The 19,864-nt window shown below is 42.6% G+C and overlaps 1 protein-coding gene across 5 annotated transcripts in view; it reads left to right on the top strand.

Moving 5' to 3' along the window:
- Nucleotides 1–19,864, top strand: part of Sec5 (exocyst complex component secretory 5) — an 88,308-nt gene that overhangs the window by 44,877 nt on the left and 23,567 nt on the right. For all 5 annotated transcript variants that reach the window (XM_075877777.1, XM_075877778.1, XM_037427824.2 and 2 more), the window contains exons 15-17: nt 4,730–4,917; nt 15,855–15,976; nt 16,056–16,129. In XM_075877777.1, the coding sequence (XP_075733892.1) occupies nt 4,730–4,917; nt 15,855–15,976; nt 16,056–16,129 (384 nt within the window). The remainder of the gene's footprint in view (nt 1–4,729; nt 4,918–15,854; nt 15,977–16,055; nt 16,130–19,864) is intronic.

Here is a 19,864-nt window from a genome sequence, read left to right on the forward strand (position 1 = left end):
TGGATAACTTCGCTTCTGGACGTCTTATCTGGGGTACCGACACTTCCCACCACTCGAGCAATGCGACAGCAGGCTTCGCACTTCACCATTCGAGGTGGCCTCTTGTACCGGCGCAATTACTCACCAGACGGCAGGAAGTGGCTGCTAGTTATTCCCCGAAAGCTGCGCTCTACAATCTGTGCATCATTTCACTCCGACCCACAATGCGCTCACGCCAGTGTCTTCAAGACCTACGAACGTTTAAGGAAGCGGTACTACTGGCGTGGGATGTTTACTTTTGTTCGACAGTTTATTCGCGGCTGCCACGAGTGTCAGCGATGAAAACGGCCACCGAATGCAGGAGCAGCTCCACTACAGCCGCTTGCGTGCCCTGACCACCCATTCGATCGCGTTGGAATCGACCTTTATGGATTACTGCCATTGACCACAGCAGGTAACCGGTGGGCTATCGTTGCTGTAGATCACCTGACACGGTACGCCGAAACCACTGCTCTTCCTACGGTGACCGCTCAGGACGTCGCATCTTTCATCCTCCATCGGTTTGTGTTGCGTCACGGCCCTCCTCGCGAGCTCCTCAGTGACCGGGGCCGTGTATTTCTATCCGACGTAATCCAAGCACTTCTCCATCAGTGCCATATTGTACACCGGATGAGTACTGCTTACCACCCTCAGACGAATGGCCTGACTGAGCGGTTTAATCGGACCCTGGGTGACATGCTCGCGACGCATGTGGCATCTGACCAAACGAACTGGGACCTGGTTGTTCCGTTTGCGACCTACGCGTACAACACCGCTACCCAAGTCACCTCAGGCTTTTCCCCATTCTACCTTCTATACGGACGTCAACCATCGCACACAATTGACACTTTGCTGCCATACACACCAGATGTATCTGAGTGCACGACCGTGTCTGAAGCCGCCCGTCACGCCGAAGAATGCCGCCAACTAGCGCAGTAGTTTACTGCGGCTGACCAGCAACGCCAGAAAAAAGCCCGTGATGACGACCACCCTCCTGCCACTAAGTTCGCCCCTGGAACCCTTGTATGGCTGTATGTACCACCCTGTGCACCTGGTTTGTCTACCAAGCTGCTTTCAAATTACCATGGTCCATACCGCGTGGTAGAGCGCACATCGCCCGTCAATTGCACCATTGAACCGCTTATGCCACCCGGTGACCATCGTCGGCGTGGACACGATATTGTTCACGTGGACCGCTTGAAGCCATACGTCGACCCGCTCGTTACCACCTGTTAGATCGCCAGTATGGCTTGATCTTTCTCGAAGGGGGCAATTATAATGAAGGAATGATGACAACGAAAGGGAACAGCAAGCACCATCGCAGAGTAAGGCACCACGAGATCGGCGCTCGAGCTCCTCTATCTTCCTCATTCTGTCGCTATCTCGAATCTTCCACCTGCCCGTTTGGTTCGCCCAATAAACCTCTTTACAACACTAATGTGTGCTGTGTGCCTGGCCCTTGGGACATCAAGGGTAATGTGCTAGCTCACTACGTCATGACGGCCATAACAACTCAATGAAATAATCTATTCACAACATTCTCTGCCATCGATCTAAAGCCTTTCTTATAGAATAGGCTGAGGAGCTATTCGGAGTGCATGTGGGATGCCATAACATCTGAGGCACTCCACTTAAGCCTGTGAGGCAATTGGCTATCAATAACAAGACAGACAAATCGTTTTATTCTGTCAACTGATAGCTAAGTAGTCTTGCGACGTACATCATTTTGAGTTTTGTATTTACTGGCAATGATGTTCCTATCCTCAGTAGATGTGGCGAATGGCTGACCATTCTTCTGCCTTGCTGGATTATAGTGTAAGGAGACAGATTCTCAAAACAAAAGTAATTTCCAATCAGTATATCGCCAACATATTCCTCTACATTTGGCACTGTTTTTGACTCAAGTTCGGCCATGCTTTTTAGAGAATACAATTTATTCTAATTATTGTCAAACCAGAAGATTCTCACCACCATTTTCACCAAGGGGTTGCTGTGGCAAAGCTAATTATATTAGAAAAGCACATGCCCCCATATCCTTGTGTGCACATGTCCTGTAGATACACAAATACCATTGTCAACAATCATACTTCTCAGTAATACCCCTTTGCTTTATTTATATTGCACACGCAGGTGCATAGGTAATTGCCATAATATTAGTACTAATATTATTTTACACACATCGTTACAATTCACTTTTAGGCCCCTATACAGCCATCTTCGCAGCTCTTTTCTGTCATTGGTCACATCACTCCTTACCTATTCCACAGTTTGCTGTCACTATTTGGCCAGACCAAGCCCCTGCATGACTAAATAGTACTAATTAAAATTATATAAATAATGAATTAGGTTTGGCTAGTTCTTGTTTCAAGAAAGTGCCATTGACAAAATAAAAAAACATAGCTCTTGCAGCATCAATTAGTGGCAAATAAGCAGCTACGCAGAGAAAATTATGTTTTTGTCTGTTAAAAGGGCCCTGCAACTTTTTTCAATGCTGCCGATCTGTAAGGCAAACATTATAGCGCTGTATGTGGCCTGGAATCTAGAACAATTCTTAGTCGGCTAGAAACCATTCTCTCTTCTCTTGTCAAATGATGGCACAGACATAAAAATGGCTTTGTCATTTACACAAATTCATGGATATTGACTGATTTGAGCATCATGAGCTCCGCGTTACTGCAGCCGTCATGGTGGGATGGCACGCCCACGCGATCAAACTGAAAGTGAGTTGCGCGTTCACAAAAAGAAAAGTTCTCAAGGTCATGACGCGCACGGGACCTACCTTCTTTCTTCGTGCTATTCCTTCTTGCTTAGCTTCCAGCGCTTTGGTCAGGAGGGAGGGCAGAGAAAGCAATTACAGGGTGAGACAAATCCCTAGCTCTGCTCGTACTTGACACATTTTAAAATTTTATGCAGCAGTCGATTCGTGAGGTGATAAACTCCTTCACTGAAGTCATTCCATGGTGAAGGGTTGCAAGGCCTCTTTAAGAGGCTGTGAATAAAATACAGGTGTTACAAAAACATATTTCAGATTGCCTCTCATGCAAACAAAAAATCTCTCGGAGCTTGTTTTTGTGTGGTTCACAGAAAGTTGCAAAAATTTTGGTTCTGAATAATTAAAGTTCTTTTTGTATTACTTATTACCCAAAATTAGCACCAGCCAATGAAGAGACTGCTGTAAAATTCTACTGTTCGTGCATATATACAGATTCAGTTTATCAAGAACATTATAGTAACAGTGATGTTGATGCCACAAATTATCCTGGGGTGTCCCTGTAATTGTTCTTGCTTTAGTATACTCATTGCGTGTCAAATTTCAATGATTTACTTCTTGCCTGATGGTTAAGCACAAGCATAATGATTGCTCAGGTCTTGCTATTTTCTACAGTGTCTGCCACATTTATTATATTGGAAATTTGAAATGGACTTTGCTTTCAAATGTATTATACAATTTCTTGTAATATACAGGGAATGAATATTGGTGCCTATCTAGTATAGTAATATGTTGTCTTGAGTTTCTGTTCTTTTGTTGTGTTATATTGTTCCACCAGCACAAAAATATTAAAATGAAAAGACCATACACACATTTGCGTGACATGTGTTTCTGGTTTTTCCATTTTAGGAGCAAAGCACTTTAGGCTTTGACGGAGCCCCCGTCAAAGCTTTAATGTCAGATGTTTAGTTTAGATAGTGTTAAGACCGCTAATAAACATGCAGGAAATTTTGATATTTTATGAGAGCAAGACGATTTGAATTGATGACTGCACAAAAGCAGCTGCATATTCTTCTGCATAATAGTATAAGCCAGAGCAAGTTAAGAAATTCTCCCACTGTCCACTGACAGAGCTTTCATGGAAAAGAGACTTGATGCTGCAGTCCTCGGACTGCTCAGCACAGCTGCTTAGTTCAATCAAATGTAGGGTTGTCGCAAGGGCTGTGATGGACCACCCATGCCAGCAACTAATTGCAGTAGTTCATAAATTAGAAGCAGTAAAGTTATCACATTATTAAGCTCATCATGAACCTAGGAGTTATGTGCTCGAGCATGATGACAGAGGAGTCATTGGGAATGATGAGGTCACTTGTGTTTGAGCAAGTAGGAACACGATATGTACAAACTCTGGTCAAAGTAAAGCAGGGAAAGTTTCATCGGATTAAGGGACTACAGGCACACACGTTGGAAGATGAGCTAATGGGCAGCCTGGACAGTCCATGTAGATGGCTAAAGCAGAAAGATTGGAGATGCTCTTCGTATTTGTTGACCTAAGCTTGTTTGTGGTGCTGGAGACACTAGCTCAGCCAAGGTTAAACACCTTCATTTCATGCACAATATGTGGGTAAGAGGGAGGAGCTCTATGTGCTGCTGTGCACAGGTGGGATCCTGCAGCAACTTTAGGTCACGAACTTGGCAGGCTGCTTTTCTTCAAACAGCCCTTTGAAGGGTGGCCTTTCTCATGCTGTTTTGCCAAATAGTACAAGCTTCTGTTGTTGCCTCTGATAGGTCGTGCACACATTCTTTGTTGTCTATTCACTCATAGACAACACTCTGTTTCACACATGTGACAGCAAAACCATGAATTGGAAAGATTACATCACTTTTAATTGTGTGATTTTTTTTGTTCTCTTGACAGAGATGTGTCTGTTATTTTATCATTACTAAGAACATTTTTATAGCATTCATACAGCCATCATTTAAAGTTTTGGTGTTGTGCAGGACATGCTGGGACGACTTGTAGCCAAACTGTGCTGGGAGGTGCGTGTTGCCCTACTACCACCATCACACCACTCATTGGCTGGTGTTACTCTTGGTGAGGAGTCTGAAGGGTTCAAGAGCATTTGGCCTGGCCACACTCAAGGAGAACGTCTTGGTCCATGGTTGCCTCAGTGCCTTCGCTGCATACGGTATACATTATACAAGAGCTTTGGTTTTTATGGCAAGCTCTTAGTTTTATGTTGGTTAATAGTTGATTGAAACTTCAATATGGAACATTGGCTTGAACTGGTTCTCTAACTACTTTTAAGGACAGTTTGTTGCTCTAAAACAGGGCAACGTAATCTAGTAAAGGCCACAACAAGCTTCTGTGGCAGTTGCTTAGACCACACTTAGGTGAAAAACGTTTCCCATTTTGCTTGCGAAGGTGCAATCCACTCAGTGCCATCACACTTGTTGCTGCACTCAGTATGTCTTGTATACGATATCTATCATTGAAGGAAGGAGGCTCTTGTTTAAATTTTCAAATCTGCTCACAGATGCATAGGTGCTTCCAGGGAAAGATGCTATATTCCATGATTATTTCACACCTGTGTCTACAAAGTAAAGAAGGTTACATAAACGTGCCCTGTCCATCAGAAGGTACATATCGATGCAGGAGGCCAATAAGCGCCATACAGAAGGGAATGGCAGCATTTATAAACAATCTTAAAGTATCAATTTAACCTTTTAAGCAGACAGTGGTCATATGAAATCTACAATTCTCTCGTACATCTTCCAGAAGTCCTTGTCTATTAATGAAATTACACACGATTTGAAAATCACATAAGTCGAGTTTATAAAACTGGAGATGAAAGAAGGGTTTGTAGTTATTGCCCAATGTTGCTGGCAAACATTTATGCAAGTTACTCAAAAGTATCATCATTTGAAATGTAACCAGCCATGTGAGATCTAATTCTTTTTTAGCAACTAAAGAAGGGAACTTTGGGGCGTTATCTGGGTCAGTAGAGCATGTACTCGTTATTTGTGGGTTGCAGGTTTGGTCTCTGCTAGCAGCAAGTTATCTTTTTGTCCACTTTTTATTCATTCACATTGACATCATACTTACTACATACTTTCCTTGCCTTTTTTGTCTGTTCTCATTCATTATTCAGGAATTGTGACTTGTTCATAAAAGGCTTCTTATGCAAGACAATATAGCTTACTGGCGATTTATTACATAAAAATGATCAAAACTATCTCACCAACTTCATACTCATGAGCTTTTGAAATCTCACTCTGTTGCCCATTTGGGCCTAATATAAAAGCAGTGATTCCACTCCTGCACCAACTGAACCAAACCAGATTTACTGCATCATCCTGATAATATAAATTTAAATCGCGCCAAGCAGTGCTAAAGCCGAATTTGAGATGCCAGCGCATCAAATGATGTGCAGCTTGTTGTCGAGGGCACCAAACTTGCAACCGTGTACCTAGAATTTTTTCACTGAATAAGCAGTGGTCGCATGTGCATCCCAAGTAATCCATGATGTTATGTGCCGACGCAACTTCTGATGAGCAAGTCGTCTCAACGGGAAACGCGCTCTCCACAGGGGCTCATGATATCTAGGCCAATCGGTAGCATGTAACTGTAGTGGCGATTCATCGGTGGACGTCGTCTGTTATGCCACTGCTGCTGATAGCTGATTTGAAGAATGTCACTATGCGTAATTAAAGCAATTTTTACTAATAACTGCACAAGTGCAACCCTAACGTGTGTCACATCTATTTCTGGACATTGCAATCAAATTTTTTGTGCTTCACATCCACAGAACACGTCAACGGTGGGAATGCGTTGACAGTTTTTCTCAAATATACTTTATTCATGGATCTTCACCCAGAAGAGATTTCTTGTAATTCCATCCACCAGCACAACGTCCGCGTTTGTAATCGCTCTTTTGGTAAATGCCCCTAAACGACCCTGCCTTTTCGGGTGTTCAAGTCCAAACTCAAAATTTACGTGTGCTTTTTTAAAAAAATGTCATCTCATTAATAAATGTATGCCGCCTGGTCGAAGCATCTGCAATTCGGTTTTAATACGTGCAGCTTTTAGTATGCGTTCTAGTAAGCTTTCAGTAGTGGGCCCCTCGCTGATGGCCTTGGTGTCTGAAGACCCACTGTGAAGCAGTTGGGCTATGTTACGTCTACCCCTCGCTTCCTAGGGTCAATAGCTGACAGTTAAAAAAAAAAACATCACCCTATTTTATTTCTGAATACTTTTCTGAATACAGTTTGGATTATTGCTGAAAGTTCTAAAAAATGCAGTTTTCTTTCTGCCCCTTTTGTCTTACGGGCACTGCAGAGGGTGCAGTCTTTTCTGTTTAGATGAAAGCTTAGAAAGCTTGTAGATAAAATTAGGCTTTTTATTCGGTGTTTCTTCTCATTTCAAATATACATTCTGTTTCACACGGAAAATCTTGTCATATAAGCATATGTAACAGCGCGTAAAACTAGAAGAGACGGTACTGGCAGAAAGTAAATAGCGCTCTTTACTTGCTGTTTGTGCCGTCTTTTCTACAGGGGTGAAAGCACTGCGCCAAATGCACCATGCTGCACCAAGCCGCGCCTAAACAGCGATTTGCACGTGCAATGCCAAATTTAGTCTTAGAGTTTTATCATCGACCGAGCAACATGCTTGGGTTTTATCATCGACTGAGCAACATGCGTGGGCTACACAAAGGACGCAAGCGCGTTCATATCAATCGTCGTATTTCGAATCATGCATGAATCCTGCTCCACGTGAACACAAGGCACGATTCTTGTCAAAGTAGCGTTTTCGTGCATGTCTTATTAGACAACTCATATATGTTTCAATAGCAAATCTGTTTGCTAAACTATAAATACGGCAGTGGTGTTGCAAAAAACTCGCCGCACTATTACTGAGCAACCGCCGAGCGCGTGCTGTGCTTGGCGGTTGCTTGGCAATGGTGCGGCAAGTTTTTTATCATATAAACATGAAAGAAAAAAGTAAAAATCGGTTTCACCGGCGAATTCATGACCACAATAGCAACAATTTGTAATATTGTAATGGTGATGCCGCATGCGCTTCTTTCTTTCTATTTTCGTTACCGCACCATTATGAGTGTAGTGCTGCCTTGCACAAACCGCGCCCCATAAACTGGGGACCATCTAGATAATCTGAGAACATTCCGATAAGATTACGCGCACAACGCGTACATTACAGTTTGTTCTGAAACTTACCTGGCCGCTAGCGATAACGCGAGAATCTTCAATGGCACATATATAAATTCTGACGCACTTTGCTGCTTGGCAGATTATCGACAGCCACCACTCTACGTTCGCTGCTATCAGTCTACAGCATGCATTGCTTGTAGAGTGATGTTTCGTTTTTCGGGCACAGGCTAGCCCAAATAAAAAGTTCACTCAAGAAAACAGTGGCTGCTATCTTCCGTCGACATCATGACCCCGGGACAATACGAAGGCTGACAGCTAACTCTTTTGAATCCGACATGGCAACATTCAGTACTACAAAATGCTGGTGTAAAAAAATAAGTACGTCCGCTCCAGGGAGAAATCCTCTTATCGCACAATCCCTTCTCGTTGAGAGCGCACCATGTAGAACGGTTTACGATCCGTGCGCTGATGCTTGCCAATATTTCACGCGCCAGCTATCGCTACCACGTCCCCTGATTAGAATCAAAGTTCACAGCTGTGGTTCGAGTGAGCCCCCTTTTCTCCGCGCCTTTTCATGCTCGTTCAAGACGGGCGGCACATTCCTCTCTGCTTGAGCATTCGATGGAATTTCTAACACGCGGTGAGACACTAATGCACGTGCGCTCTCTGGGCGACGGAAATCGGCTCTCTTATTTAATCTCTGCAGCTTGAGCAGCGCTCATCACCCTATCTTGCGCAATTTTACGCGCGGTACGAACCTACAATGCGCGTGGAATGGTGCCAACTTGTAGTTTATGCGGAACATTGCGGTGATGGCGAAAACCCGTCGAGTGTCCTTATATAGTTGCTATGGTTCTCGTGTCGGCTTGGGCACTTTAATGACCGGAACATATGCTTTTTACATTTATTTTTTTACAGCCCTATGGGTTTAGTATGAAGACAACTCTTATTATATAGTAGCTTATCTCTAGTCTTGAGTTGCTTTTCATGTTGAATGCGTTGTTTTAATCACATTTTGAATGTTGCAACATTTTAACATTAATTTTTTAAACTCGTCTAAGGTCTAGTAGCTGTCCAGAACGCCGCTTATGTTTTTCCTTTGAATCGCCACGCTTTCTCCTTTAATGTTGTAAAGTTTAATATACAGTAGACTCTCAATAAATGGAAATCTGTTAAACAGAACTAATGCTTAAATGGAACTAGTCTTTGCAATGCTTTGTTTCGGGCTTGTATTCTGCACCCATGTTCACCTCTCAGTAAATGGAACTCCTGTTAAATGGAGCATATTTTCTCGGTTCCTTCAGGTTCCGTTTACTGAGAGTTTACTGTATATGAATTTCAGGTAAGTCTGGTTGCTTGATCAGCATTGCATGCTTAGTAAAAACCACTGAAATTTTTGTGTTTATATGAAAGCAAAAAGTTAATTAACAGTGATGTGTGGCCCGAGAAATCTGCTCCAAGATATCGATGCTCCAAAAAACACCTTTTGCTGCTCCAGAGCTGCTCCAAAACTCCCTTTTTACTGCTCCAAAGCTGCTCCGAAATCGCATTACTCTTGCTCCCAAAGCTGCTCCATAAGACTGAAGCCTGCTTCCATCCCTATTTTTAGGTTTATGCATTGTTACGTATGTTGAAATGAACCAACTAGCCCAGCAAGCAATCATCCTTGAAATCTCGTAGCTCGTGGCATCGTGATACGGCCATGATACGGCCAGTGCAGCAGTCACGCGCTGGCACCAGTTCGCACGAGCACAGACGCTTGAGGGGTGTAGTGCTGAACGGTTGAACTGCATCGTCGGCTACGGCAGGGCGTGCTGGCCACATTGTCGGGCAGCGGGCAAATTTCATCCTTACTGCGGGAACTCGGCCGATGTCGCTCATTACATCACTATACGCCTCACTGCCATCCAAAATGAGCGCCGTCATCGCTGCCGCTAGGGACATTACGATGTATTAAGTGAAGTTGGAAGCTTCATGCGTGCATTTTGGCGCTGGTGAGTGAATTCTGCCTCATTTAATCAATGTCATTGAAGAGAAGCACGTTCAGGTCATTATCTTAATCTCCGGCATTCCTGAATTCATTCTTATTTGTTTTTGTTGTGGTGAACCCGCAAAGCTGCAAGGCAGTCATTGTAGAGTACTTCGATTTTGCTTAAGCATGAAATAAATATCGCAAGCTACGTGCTCATTATGGCCTTCTGCATCACAGTGTACTGCAGTGTGCACATAAAGAAGATATATTCGTGAACACACTCACTACTACGACGTTAACGAAAGAGCAAACACGATATGCTATCAAATATTGTTTCTAGAACGCTATTATCGCCAATTTAGGCTGATAGGTTGACATCGCACAACGTTTAGTACAGAATATCGGCCTACCCACTACGGTAGTCAAGTGGCTAAGGCACTCGGCTGCTGACCCGGAGGTTGTGGTATCCAATTCCCGCCACGGCGGCTGCAATTTTAATGGAAACAAAAATGATTTATGCCTGTGTGCTTAGCTTTAGGTGCACATTAGAGAATCTCAGCTGGTCAAAATTTCCGGAACCCTCCACTATGGCATCTCCCATAGTCATATGGTGGTTTTGGGATGTTAAACCGCAACAATTATTATTAATAATATCAGCCTAGTTCTTGTAGCAACAATGAAATCAGCAGGCTGCCCGACAATTTCCTGCTTTTTGGAGTCACACTCAGTGCTTTCAGCAGCTCAGCATGGCTTTAGGCATGGCTTTTCCACAACAACACAATTGGTTGAAATTGTTCATGACTTCGCACTAGCCATAAATACATAAATCAGTAAACGGAACCTGAAGGGATCGAAAAATTATGTTTCATTTAACCGGAGTTTACTGAGAGGTGAACATGGGTGTAGAATACAAGCCCGAAACCAAGCATTGCAGAGGAAATAGTTCCGTTTAAGCAGTAGTTTCGTTTTAGTGAGAGTCTGCTGTAATTAGTCACAAATAGATGCTGTTTTTTTAGACTTTGTGAAAGCCTTTGACAAAATTTATTATTTCAGACTACTTATTAAACATTGGCACGTATTAAAGGTGTATCCAGAGAAGCTGATTAAAATTGATTGATTGATTAAAAAACCCACAACTTTATCAATAAATAAAAGCATACCTGGGATCTTGCAAGAGGTATGTTTTTTTAATGAATAGTTCTCAAAAAAGATACCTGTCGATTCGGGTTTCCCCCCGGAATAAGTCCTGGGTTCATTATTGTTTCTTCTTTTTATCAACGACATTGGGGATGACTGTGGTGGTAAAATAAAACTATATGTAGACGATTGTGTTTTGTATAGTGAGATTAATACAACTGCTGATCAAAATGCACTAAATTTTGAGTTAGATAAAGTGATGCACTGGTGGAGGACAGGGCAGATGGCTGTGAATTGCAATAAATGTGCTGTAATGACTGTAAGTAACAAAAAACCCTTTTTTATCTACAGCTGAACCACTCATATTAGAGGCATGCTCCGGGAAGCAATTCTTGTTTCTTATATCAGATGTCTCTATAAGCAGGGTACCTCGTATGCATTTTCTGATTAATCCCTATTTTACTGTAGGCACATTGGTGTCTCTTATACCCATTTGCCTCTTACATCAGTGCCTCTTATAAAGGGGTTTGACTGTACATATACAATTGATCATAAATTATTAAATGGTGTTAATGAGTTCAAATATCTAGGTCTCATTATAACTGATAACATTCACTGGGATAGGCATATCACTGCTATCTTTATAAGGCTTAGCCTAAACTTTATTTTTTAAAGAGGTCTCTCAAGAGTGCATCTACCATTTGTAAACTCGCTACTTTCAAATCCTTAATACTGCCTATTTTAGAATATGCTAATGTTATTTGGGACTAATCACACAGATTAACACACTTAAGCTGTAAAGTGTTCAGAGTAAAGCTGTATGATTCATTTTTAAAATAGTTACCCCGCCGCAGTGGTCTAGTGGCTAAGGTACTCGGCTACTGACCCGCAGGTCGCGGGATCGAATCCCGGCTGCGGCGGCTGCTTTCTGATGAAGGCGGAAATGTTGTAGGCCTGTGTGCTCAGATTCGGGTGCATGTTAAAGAACCCCAGATGGTCGAAATTTCCAGAGCCCTTCACTACGGCGTCTCTCATAATCATATGGTGGTTTTGGGACGCTAAACCCCACATATCAATCAATTTTTAAAATAGTTATGGTCCTCTATCTATTTTTCAGTCGCTTCACCTAGCAGACTTAAAATGTATTAACGGTAAAAAATATCGCTCACCTTAAGTTCATGTCAAGGGTAAGTTATAAAGCCAAACATGTGACTATATTTAATTTTCCAGAGGATATTCTACAAAACTACAACATCCGTACTCATTGGTGCCATTTAAATACTACAAAAATGTTTTTATTTTTTTTTTCTTTGATTGCCCCGCCACGGTGGTCTAGTGGCTAAGGTACTCGGCTGTTGACCCGCAGGTTGCGGGATCAAATCCCGGCTGTGGCGGCTGCATTTCCGATGGAGGCGGAAATGTTGTAGACCCGTGTACTCAGATTTGGGTGCACGTTAAAGAACCCCAGGTGGTCAAAATTTCCGGAGCCCTCCACTACGGTGTCTCTCATAATCATATGGTGGTTTTGGGACGTTAAACCCCACAAATCAATCATCAATTTTTTCCCCTAATCTGTAACTGAGTAGAATGAACTCGATATGCATTTAGTAACAGTAGTTGACAGTGAAAAATTTCAGGCTTTTCTTAAACTGTAACCCTGATGTATTTTGTATTATGAAAGGCTTGTCTGAATTTAATTTCACAATGTTTATTTTGAAAATCCACATTGTTATTGTCAATTGAACTAGTTTGTAATTGTGTGTGTTAAGAAACCTTGTTATAGGTTTCGTACCACCCTGATAGAACCCCTATCATAGGGGTGAGCAGTATTAAAATTAAATATATAAAAAATACTTACATAAATAAATGTGGCCAACACGCACCGCTGTCGCACACGATGTGGGTGAACACCACGCTTCTCAAGTGCCTGCGCATGTGCGAGTTGCTGTCGGGGCTTTACTGCAGTGCAGGCGGCACCACAATGCCATGCGCTCCGAGATTTCCCCCAAGTGTGAAGTAGACTGTACAGGTTGACCGCACATCTGAGAACGGGCAGTCCATGATACTCACAGGCTGCTCTATTGAATTGTAGCATCACTGCTTTTTTTATTCCAGCTTCAGTTGCTGCATTCGCTGCTGAAGGGGCAAAGTCTGGGAAATAATTTGTGTTGACTCTTCATTTGATAATAGGTGGTCCCATGGTGTTGTTGCCTTGTGTATCACCAGAATCACTATCTTCTTAGTCAATATTTTTTTATTTGCTGGGTTAAGTTGTATCACTATATTTCTATCATCCGATGAAAGTGCAGAATCAGTTTTTCTAAAATAATTTTCACTATTGATGAAGCTTTGGAATTATCATCATAGAAGAAACTTGTGTCTTAAAGTGTCCAAACTTCACAGCGAGGGGTGCACCGCTGAGAGCACTGAAATGGTTCTAGGTCAGAGCCAAGCAAGGGCTCCACCTTGTGTAAATAAAAGCATACTTCGAGTAAAATAAATGGATTCATTCTTCAGTAGATAGCTCTTTGTACATAGAAAAAATGCATGCATTACACGTTACTGTATTTACACGATTGTAAGTTGAATGATTTTATGTTAATTTGAAATACAAACTTGGGGAGGTCGACTTACAGTCGAAACAGAAACTAGTAGTGTAAGTTACGGCAGGAAAAACGAGAAATTATGAACACAGTGACACGGTTATGACACTATAGTTGTGTTCTGGCTCTATCTGTAACATACACCGCATTTTCTTGGATATAACCAGCAGTCTCAAGCTACAGTTTGCGGAAAATTGCTGAAGTATGCATCTGCCATCTGGTCACCTTACCATGGTTACCTTGTCAAATTACTTGAAGCTGTGTTACATGCTTCATTGCTTGGGATTACAACACTCTAATATAAGAAAAATAAAATTATCATTTTGCTTCAGTTCAGTCTTGTAGGGGTATATTGCACTTACTTGCCTACGGCACAAACCATGCGGTCATACTCTAGTCGCACTATCACTTGTCGATCACTTCAGACACTTGAACAATAGTATATATCTCCCATGAACATTTAGTTTAGCACATGTATTTAACAATGCTGCTTTGCTTCGTGCATGTAAAATTTTAAGTTAGCTTTCATGGCACATCCCCTTTTAGCACCAACTGGAGCAAGTCACCAGTATAGTACAGTAGACTCTCGATAATTCATACTTTCGGTTAATTCAAACAAAATTAAATTTTTTGGTCGGCCCTCTATTCTTTCAATGTATTTAAAAGCCTCTTAATTCAAACTTTATCATTCGGTTAATTCATACTTTTTGCAGTTTCATAGCAGGAAATATCTGTTGTTTTTCCACTACTATTTAAATATTTGCATTTTATATAATCCTAACAGTCTAAAAATGAAAAATAAGCACCTCTGGCCTTCAAAAAGAAAAAAAAAAGGCTTCGCTAGTAAAGAAATGTTTGCAACAAAGCACACGCATGGTAAACTGTGATGCTTGTCAACTAGTATAGAGAGCTTTGTGCTGAAGGCCCATACCTATATCAAGGAAGCAGTCTGCAATTCACGGTTTTTTTAAAAGGTCTGATCAGCAGTAAATGGCCAATAAACTTGCAGACCTTACTCCTCTGCTTTCTATTCTTTGCGTGCAGTTAGGGTTTAAAAACACTTAAAAAATTTTAAATTTAATAAAATCAATGCCTCATGATAATGTGTGGTGTCACCTCACCCGGACTCATCTAAGAACTTCTGATAATTCAAATGAAATTCAAAGGTCCCTTCAAGTTCATATTAACGAGAGTCAACTGTATATCATTCATGATTGATATGTAGTAATGTTCGATTAGATAATCAGGTTGAACCCCATAGTTCTGAACCAACAGTGTTGTGCTGTAACATGATTAACGGACTCCAACTGCACACAGGAGCAAAACTTATAGCTAAATATTGTTTATATAAGCACAAATTTTGAAAATAGTTATTTATTGGCATTTATAAGCATTTAGACACTAACATCAAGAGAAGGCATTTATAGGCACTATAAAAGCATTATATATGCACTTTTTAATCTCTAATTTATGCTTATATACCAATCTGGCACGATCTGATTTGGGTGCATGTTAAAGAACCTCAGGTGGTTAAAATTTCCGGAGCCCTCCACTACGGCATCTCTCATTATAATATGGTGGTGTCGGGATGTTAAACCACACATGAATCAATGAATTAAGGTGGCATGTTAGGAGTGCAAGAAACAAAATAGGCATTTGCCTAAATCCGGTGTAATCACGAGTGATCTGGGCCAAAAATTTTCAGACGGCCGTTGGCACCAGTATTTTAACTGTGCGCTGGAATGATGGGTAGGAGTTCCTAAAGAAGTGGTGAAATGGGGCAGTGGTTACTGCACGTTGTAGACAAGTTTTCACATATGAAGCTAAAGTCTGGACATTATACGACGCCTGCGGCATACGCGACCAAACTACGCTAGAAGTAAGTGAAGTGTCTTCGTTTCAAAAAGGAACTTGTGAGAGGCTTGACAGTTTCACCAAGCATTTTTTTACTTGAAAAATTACGTAATCTTCTTTAGAATAATAATGTGCCAGCTTTTTGTTCCAGGATATCTGTAAAATATTTAATGAAAAGCCTACTGTAACGATGTTAGCATTGGTTTTAGCCATTCCACCCTAACCAGGTTGCACCATTGGCCTTCGTTGTGTAATGGATATTCTTTCTGTCGAATTATTATAAACTTGAAGTACTAACTATTTGAAAGTCAAATGAAAGTCAAATAGAAAAATTTAGTAAGGTAACCCTTGATTGAAATTCTAAAATGTAGTTAATTAAAATTTGCAGGAAATGTTACTTGTCACTTCTGAAGCTTGAAATACCCGAGGAGTACACTGCCCTGGTTCAGCAACTTATTTTCGATCTTCGTGTGCACTCGATGTCCTGTCTATTTGGACAAGCTGCTGAAGGTAGGACAGTATTTTCCACAATTTAAGACTTATCGAGGCTCAAAACACGAATGTGCTTATGTGTTCTGTTCTTTTCCAGATGTTCGAAATCTGCTAAAATCTGAGGTCTGGCGGCTTGAACAAGATGATCGATGTGGGGGAACAACACAACTGGTAAGTTGTTGACCGATGAAAATAGGCCATAGTCTTCTCAGCAACTCCTTGTAGCCCCCTGTGTGTATCAAATAGGCCTTGGAACAACCCATTGGGGTGATCGGTGAGAAAATACATTTTACAGATTAAAGGCATTTGTGAACATGTCAGCCAAATCTTGGATCTTTGCATTGCTATAATATTTGCTTTGTTTGGAGTTGTCAAGCAGAGTATTAAGTTGAAACACCCCATTTTGAAACAGGATGATGGTGATAGTATTGTTTTTTAGACCTTGAGGAAAAGGTGCTTCAGGGTTCTTGTGTATAGGGACAGTGTTATATTTACCTAAAAGAGCATTAATTCACTGTTGTAGATGTTTGTGTTGCAGATGCCTTGTCAAGTTTAAATTTTGTAAGAACTGTTTAAAAAGTTTGGGTAGTCCAAAAGCTAGTTCTGTACATTATTCTTTACAGCCTGTGACCATAGACCAGCAATATAGAATGAATATGGGGAAAGAAACATTACTGCTGCAGAAGTTCATCAAAGACTTTAGCAGGATTAAAATTGAACTGCTTGAACATCCCAAATGCATTGGATTAGTTTGGAATTCTTCTGGTGTCTTTATTATTGATGGTGTAAAAAAAGTATGACTGCCAGAATCTAGGTAGTGAATGTAGAACGGCTAAAGTCATACTTGACTTGTACAGCATTCTTTGCATTTAGGAGTGGCATGTACTATTCTAGCTCTTGTTACAAATACTGATGAGTAGCAATCATTTTTGCTGTTATTGTAGTTGGAGACCCCAGCCTCATGCCATGGCACCACATAATGTTGCTTTTTTGCCGTTCTTACCACATTGACAATATATATATTATATATTGTGAGCATTATTTATGCGTCCCATCTTTTCATCTGTAGATACTTATCATTACCACTCCAGTTTAGGTTGTGGGACACATACTCGAGACAATAAAGGAGAGTCTTGAGGGTACTGGACGCCATCTTACAAGTGGTAGAGAGTGCTGCCTGGTTTGTGCGTCCTCTCGCTCTCACGGACATTCCCAGCGTCTTCTAGAACACATCCCTGGAGCTCCGTTCATGCCGCCGCTTAAACGACCTGGGTTCGGTAATGTCGCAAGCCGACCAGCCCAGCGAGCCAGCTTCGCTATCGCTCCCACCGCCAAGAAACCCTTCTCACCTGGTCACCAGCCCTCAAAAGGATCCTCCGCTCTTCGCAGGGCTTCAGGGTGAGGACGTTGAAGACTGGCTCGAGGAGTATGACCTCGTGAGTGCCATCAACAACTAGGATGAGCATGTGAAACTCACCCACGTTGCATTCTACTTGAGCGGCGTCGCAAAAGCGTGGTTTTTCAACAAAGCTACAGATTTTCCGACATGGCCTGTCTTTACACATCAGCTTCGCCAGATTTTTGCCAACCCGTCAGTGCGCTCGGATATCACCAAGAAGAGGCTAGGTGCATGTGTTCAACACCCTGGTGAGTCTTACACTTCTTACATCTAAGATGTTCTCGCCCTTTGCTGCCGCATCGACATATATGGCAGAAAACGACCGTGTGCGCCACCTGCTAAAAGGCATTGCGACTGTCGCTTTCAATGCGCTTGTGGTGCAGAATCCCCAGATTGTATCCAATGTTGTCGTTACCTGTCAGCGCGTTGAGGAGCTTCAGACCACTTGGGTGCAACCTGATATGTCTGATCTGAGCTCAAGTCATGACACAACACAGCTGCGTGCATTGATCCGCTCTATCATCCACGAGGAACTTCATGCACAGGCTTCACCTCGCCGCCTTGATATTCGAACGACGGCACCTGCTACTAGTTTACGCGACATCGCGAGAGAGGAACTGGCCCTGATCACTAGCTCACCAGTTCCGAGCTCACATCCAGTGCCCATACAAAGTTATGCTCACGTTGCTGCAACGACACCTGCGCCCCACCAAAGCCTGGCCTCGACTGTCACACCTGTTCCGAGCTCATATCCTGTGGCCATGCCAACTTATGCTCAGGTTGCTTCTAGGACACCTGCACCCCAGCAAAGCCCAATGCAGCTACCAGCACCCGAAGTGCATGGTTCGCTCAACTCACTCGCACCGCGACCGTCTTCCCAGCCTTACAACGCCTGGTGCACTACGCGGCCGACTTGCTTTTATTGCGGCATCCGGGGTCATATTTCAAGGTTTTGTCGACGCCATCAGCAAGACGAAAGACGAAGCTATGATGACTTTGAACGGGACGACTTCTACCCCACTGGACCATCCTATGGCCCACTGTATCAGAACAGCACATGTCGGTCACCGTCTCCACAGAATTTTGGCTCAGTTGACAGTTCCTGTTTCTCACGTCGTCGCTCACTTTCACCTATGCGGCGTTCCTCTTCTCCCCTCTAACCTTCTACTTCAATTCCCGACCGTCAACTGGAAAACTAAACAGTGCAGCTTCGGGAGGAAAAGCTGCATCTTTCGAACTGCATCAAACTCCTTCGGACCGCCCATCAAATGTTTTATTGGTGTATGTTGAAGGTATACAGACAGAGGCACTGGTAGAGACAGGCGCATCACTTTCCGTAAATCGTGCAGACTTTTGTGCCCGCTTTAAAAAAATTAAGGACGCCATACGATGCCCCTTCCCTTCGTTGCGCAGATGGAGTCCCTATTCATCCTTCAAGTGTTTGTACAGTCCGCGTTTTCATAGATGGCATCCTTCACCACATTCAGTTTCTTGTACTTTCTTTGTGCACTCACACAGTCATTTTGGGATGGGACTTAATTTTTTCGGCATCAGCTTTCCTATCGTGTCGTCAGTGAGTAACTCATATGTCAGCTACGGAGAATTCATCTGATGTCGATCCATACAGCTTCTGTTTCATTGCTGCCGCTGATTGTTTCATTTTGCCAGGAGATGAACAAATTCTCACGATCGCTTCGGATACTATAGTTAACGGTGACGTGTTTATAGCATAGCTCCATCAGTTCGCTCCAAAGCTGCGGGGGTTACCATTGCACCCGGCCTTGTGCGATTTAACGACAGTAAAGCATTGGTCACCGCCTTGAACCTAACTTCTTCGCCAGTGATGCTGCCCGAGGGCACTGCTGTGAGCTGCTTCGCTGACGGCGAGCCTTTTTCGCTGGTTCCCCTTCACGTTGAATCACCGCCTTTTGTATGCTACAACTGATATCAAGACTACCACTGTTGCTTTAAATGCTACCATAAGTCTTCACCTCACTGCCGAGCAAAAGAGAGACCTCTTAGATCTTCTCCAAAAGCACAACCTTTCGTTTGACGTACATTTCAAAGTTCTAGGTCGCACCTTCGTTGCAGAGCACAGCATCGAAACCGAAGGCAGCCCCATTGTACGCCACCGCCCATACCGTCTGTCTTCGGCGGAACGGCAAATCATTGAGGAAAACGTTGCCGACACGCTTAAACGGGATATTATTCGACCTTCATCTAGCTCTTGGTCGTCTCCTGTGGTGTTGGTCCGGAAAAAGAATGGCTCTGTTCGCTTTTGTATTGATTACAGAGCGCTCAAGAAGATCACAAAAAAAGATGTAAAAACGTTGCCACACATAGATGATGCCCTGGACTCCCTAGAAGGCGCAGAATATTTCTCTAGCCTCGACCTCCAATACCGGTATTGGCAAATACCTATGTGCGAAGCAGACAAGGACAAAACAGCGTTTGCAACACCTGACAGGCTTTACGAGTTTAACATCATGCCTTTTGGCTTATGCAAC

This window comes from Rhipicephalus microplus, chromosome X (genome assembly GCF_043290135.1).
Source record: "Rhipicephalus microplus isolate Deutch F79 chromosome X, USDA_Rmic, whole genome shotgun sequence".
NCBI lineage: Eukaryota > Metazoa > Arthropoda > Arachnida > Ixodida > Ixodidae > Rhipicephalus > Rhipicephalus microplus.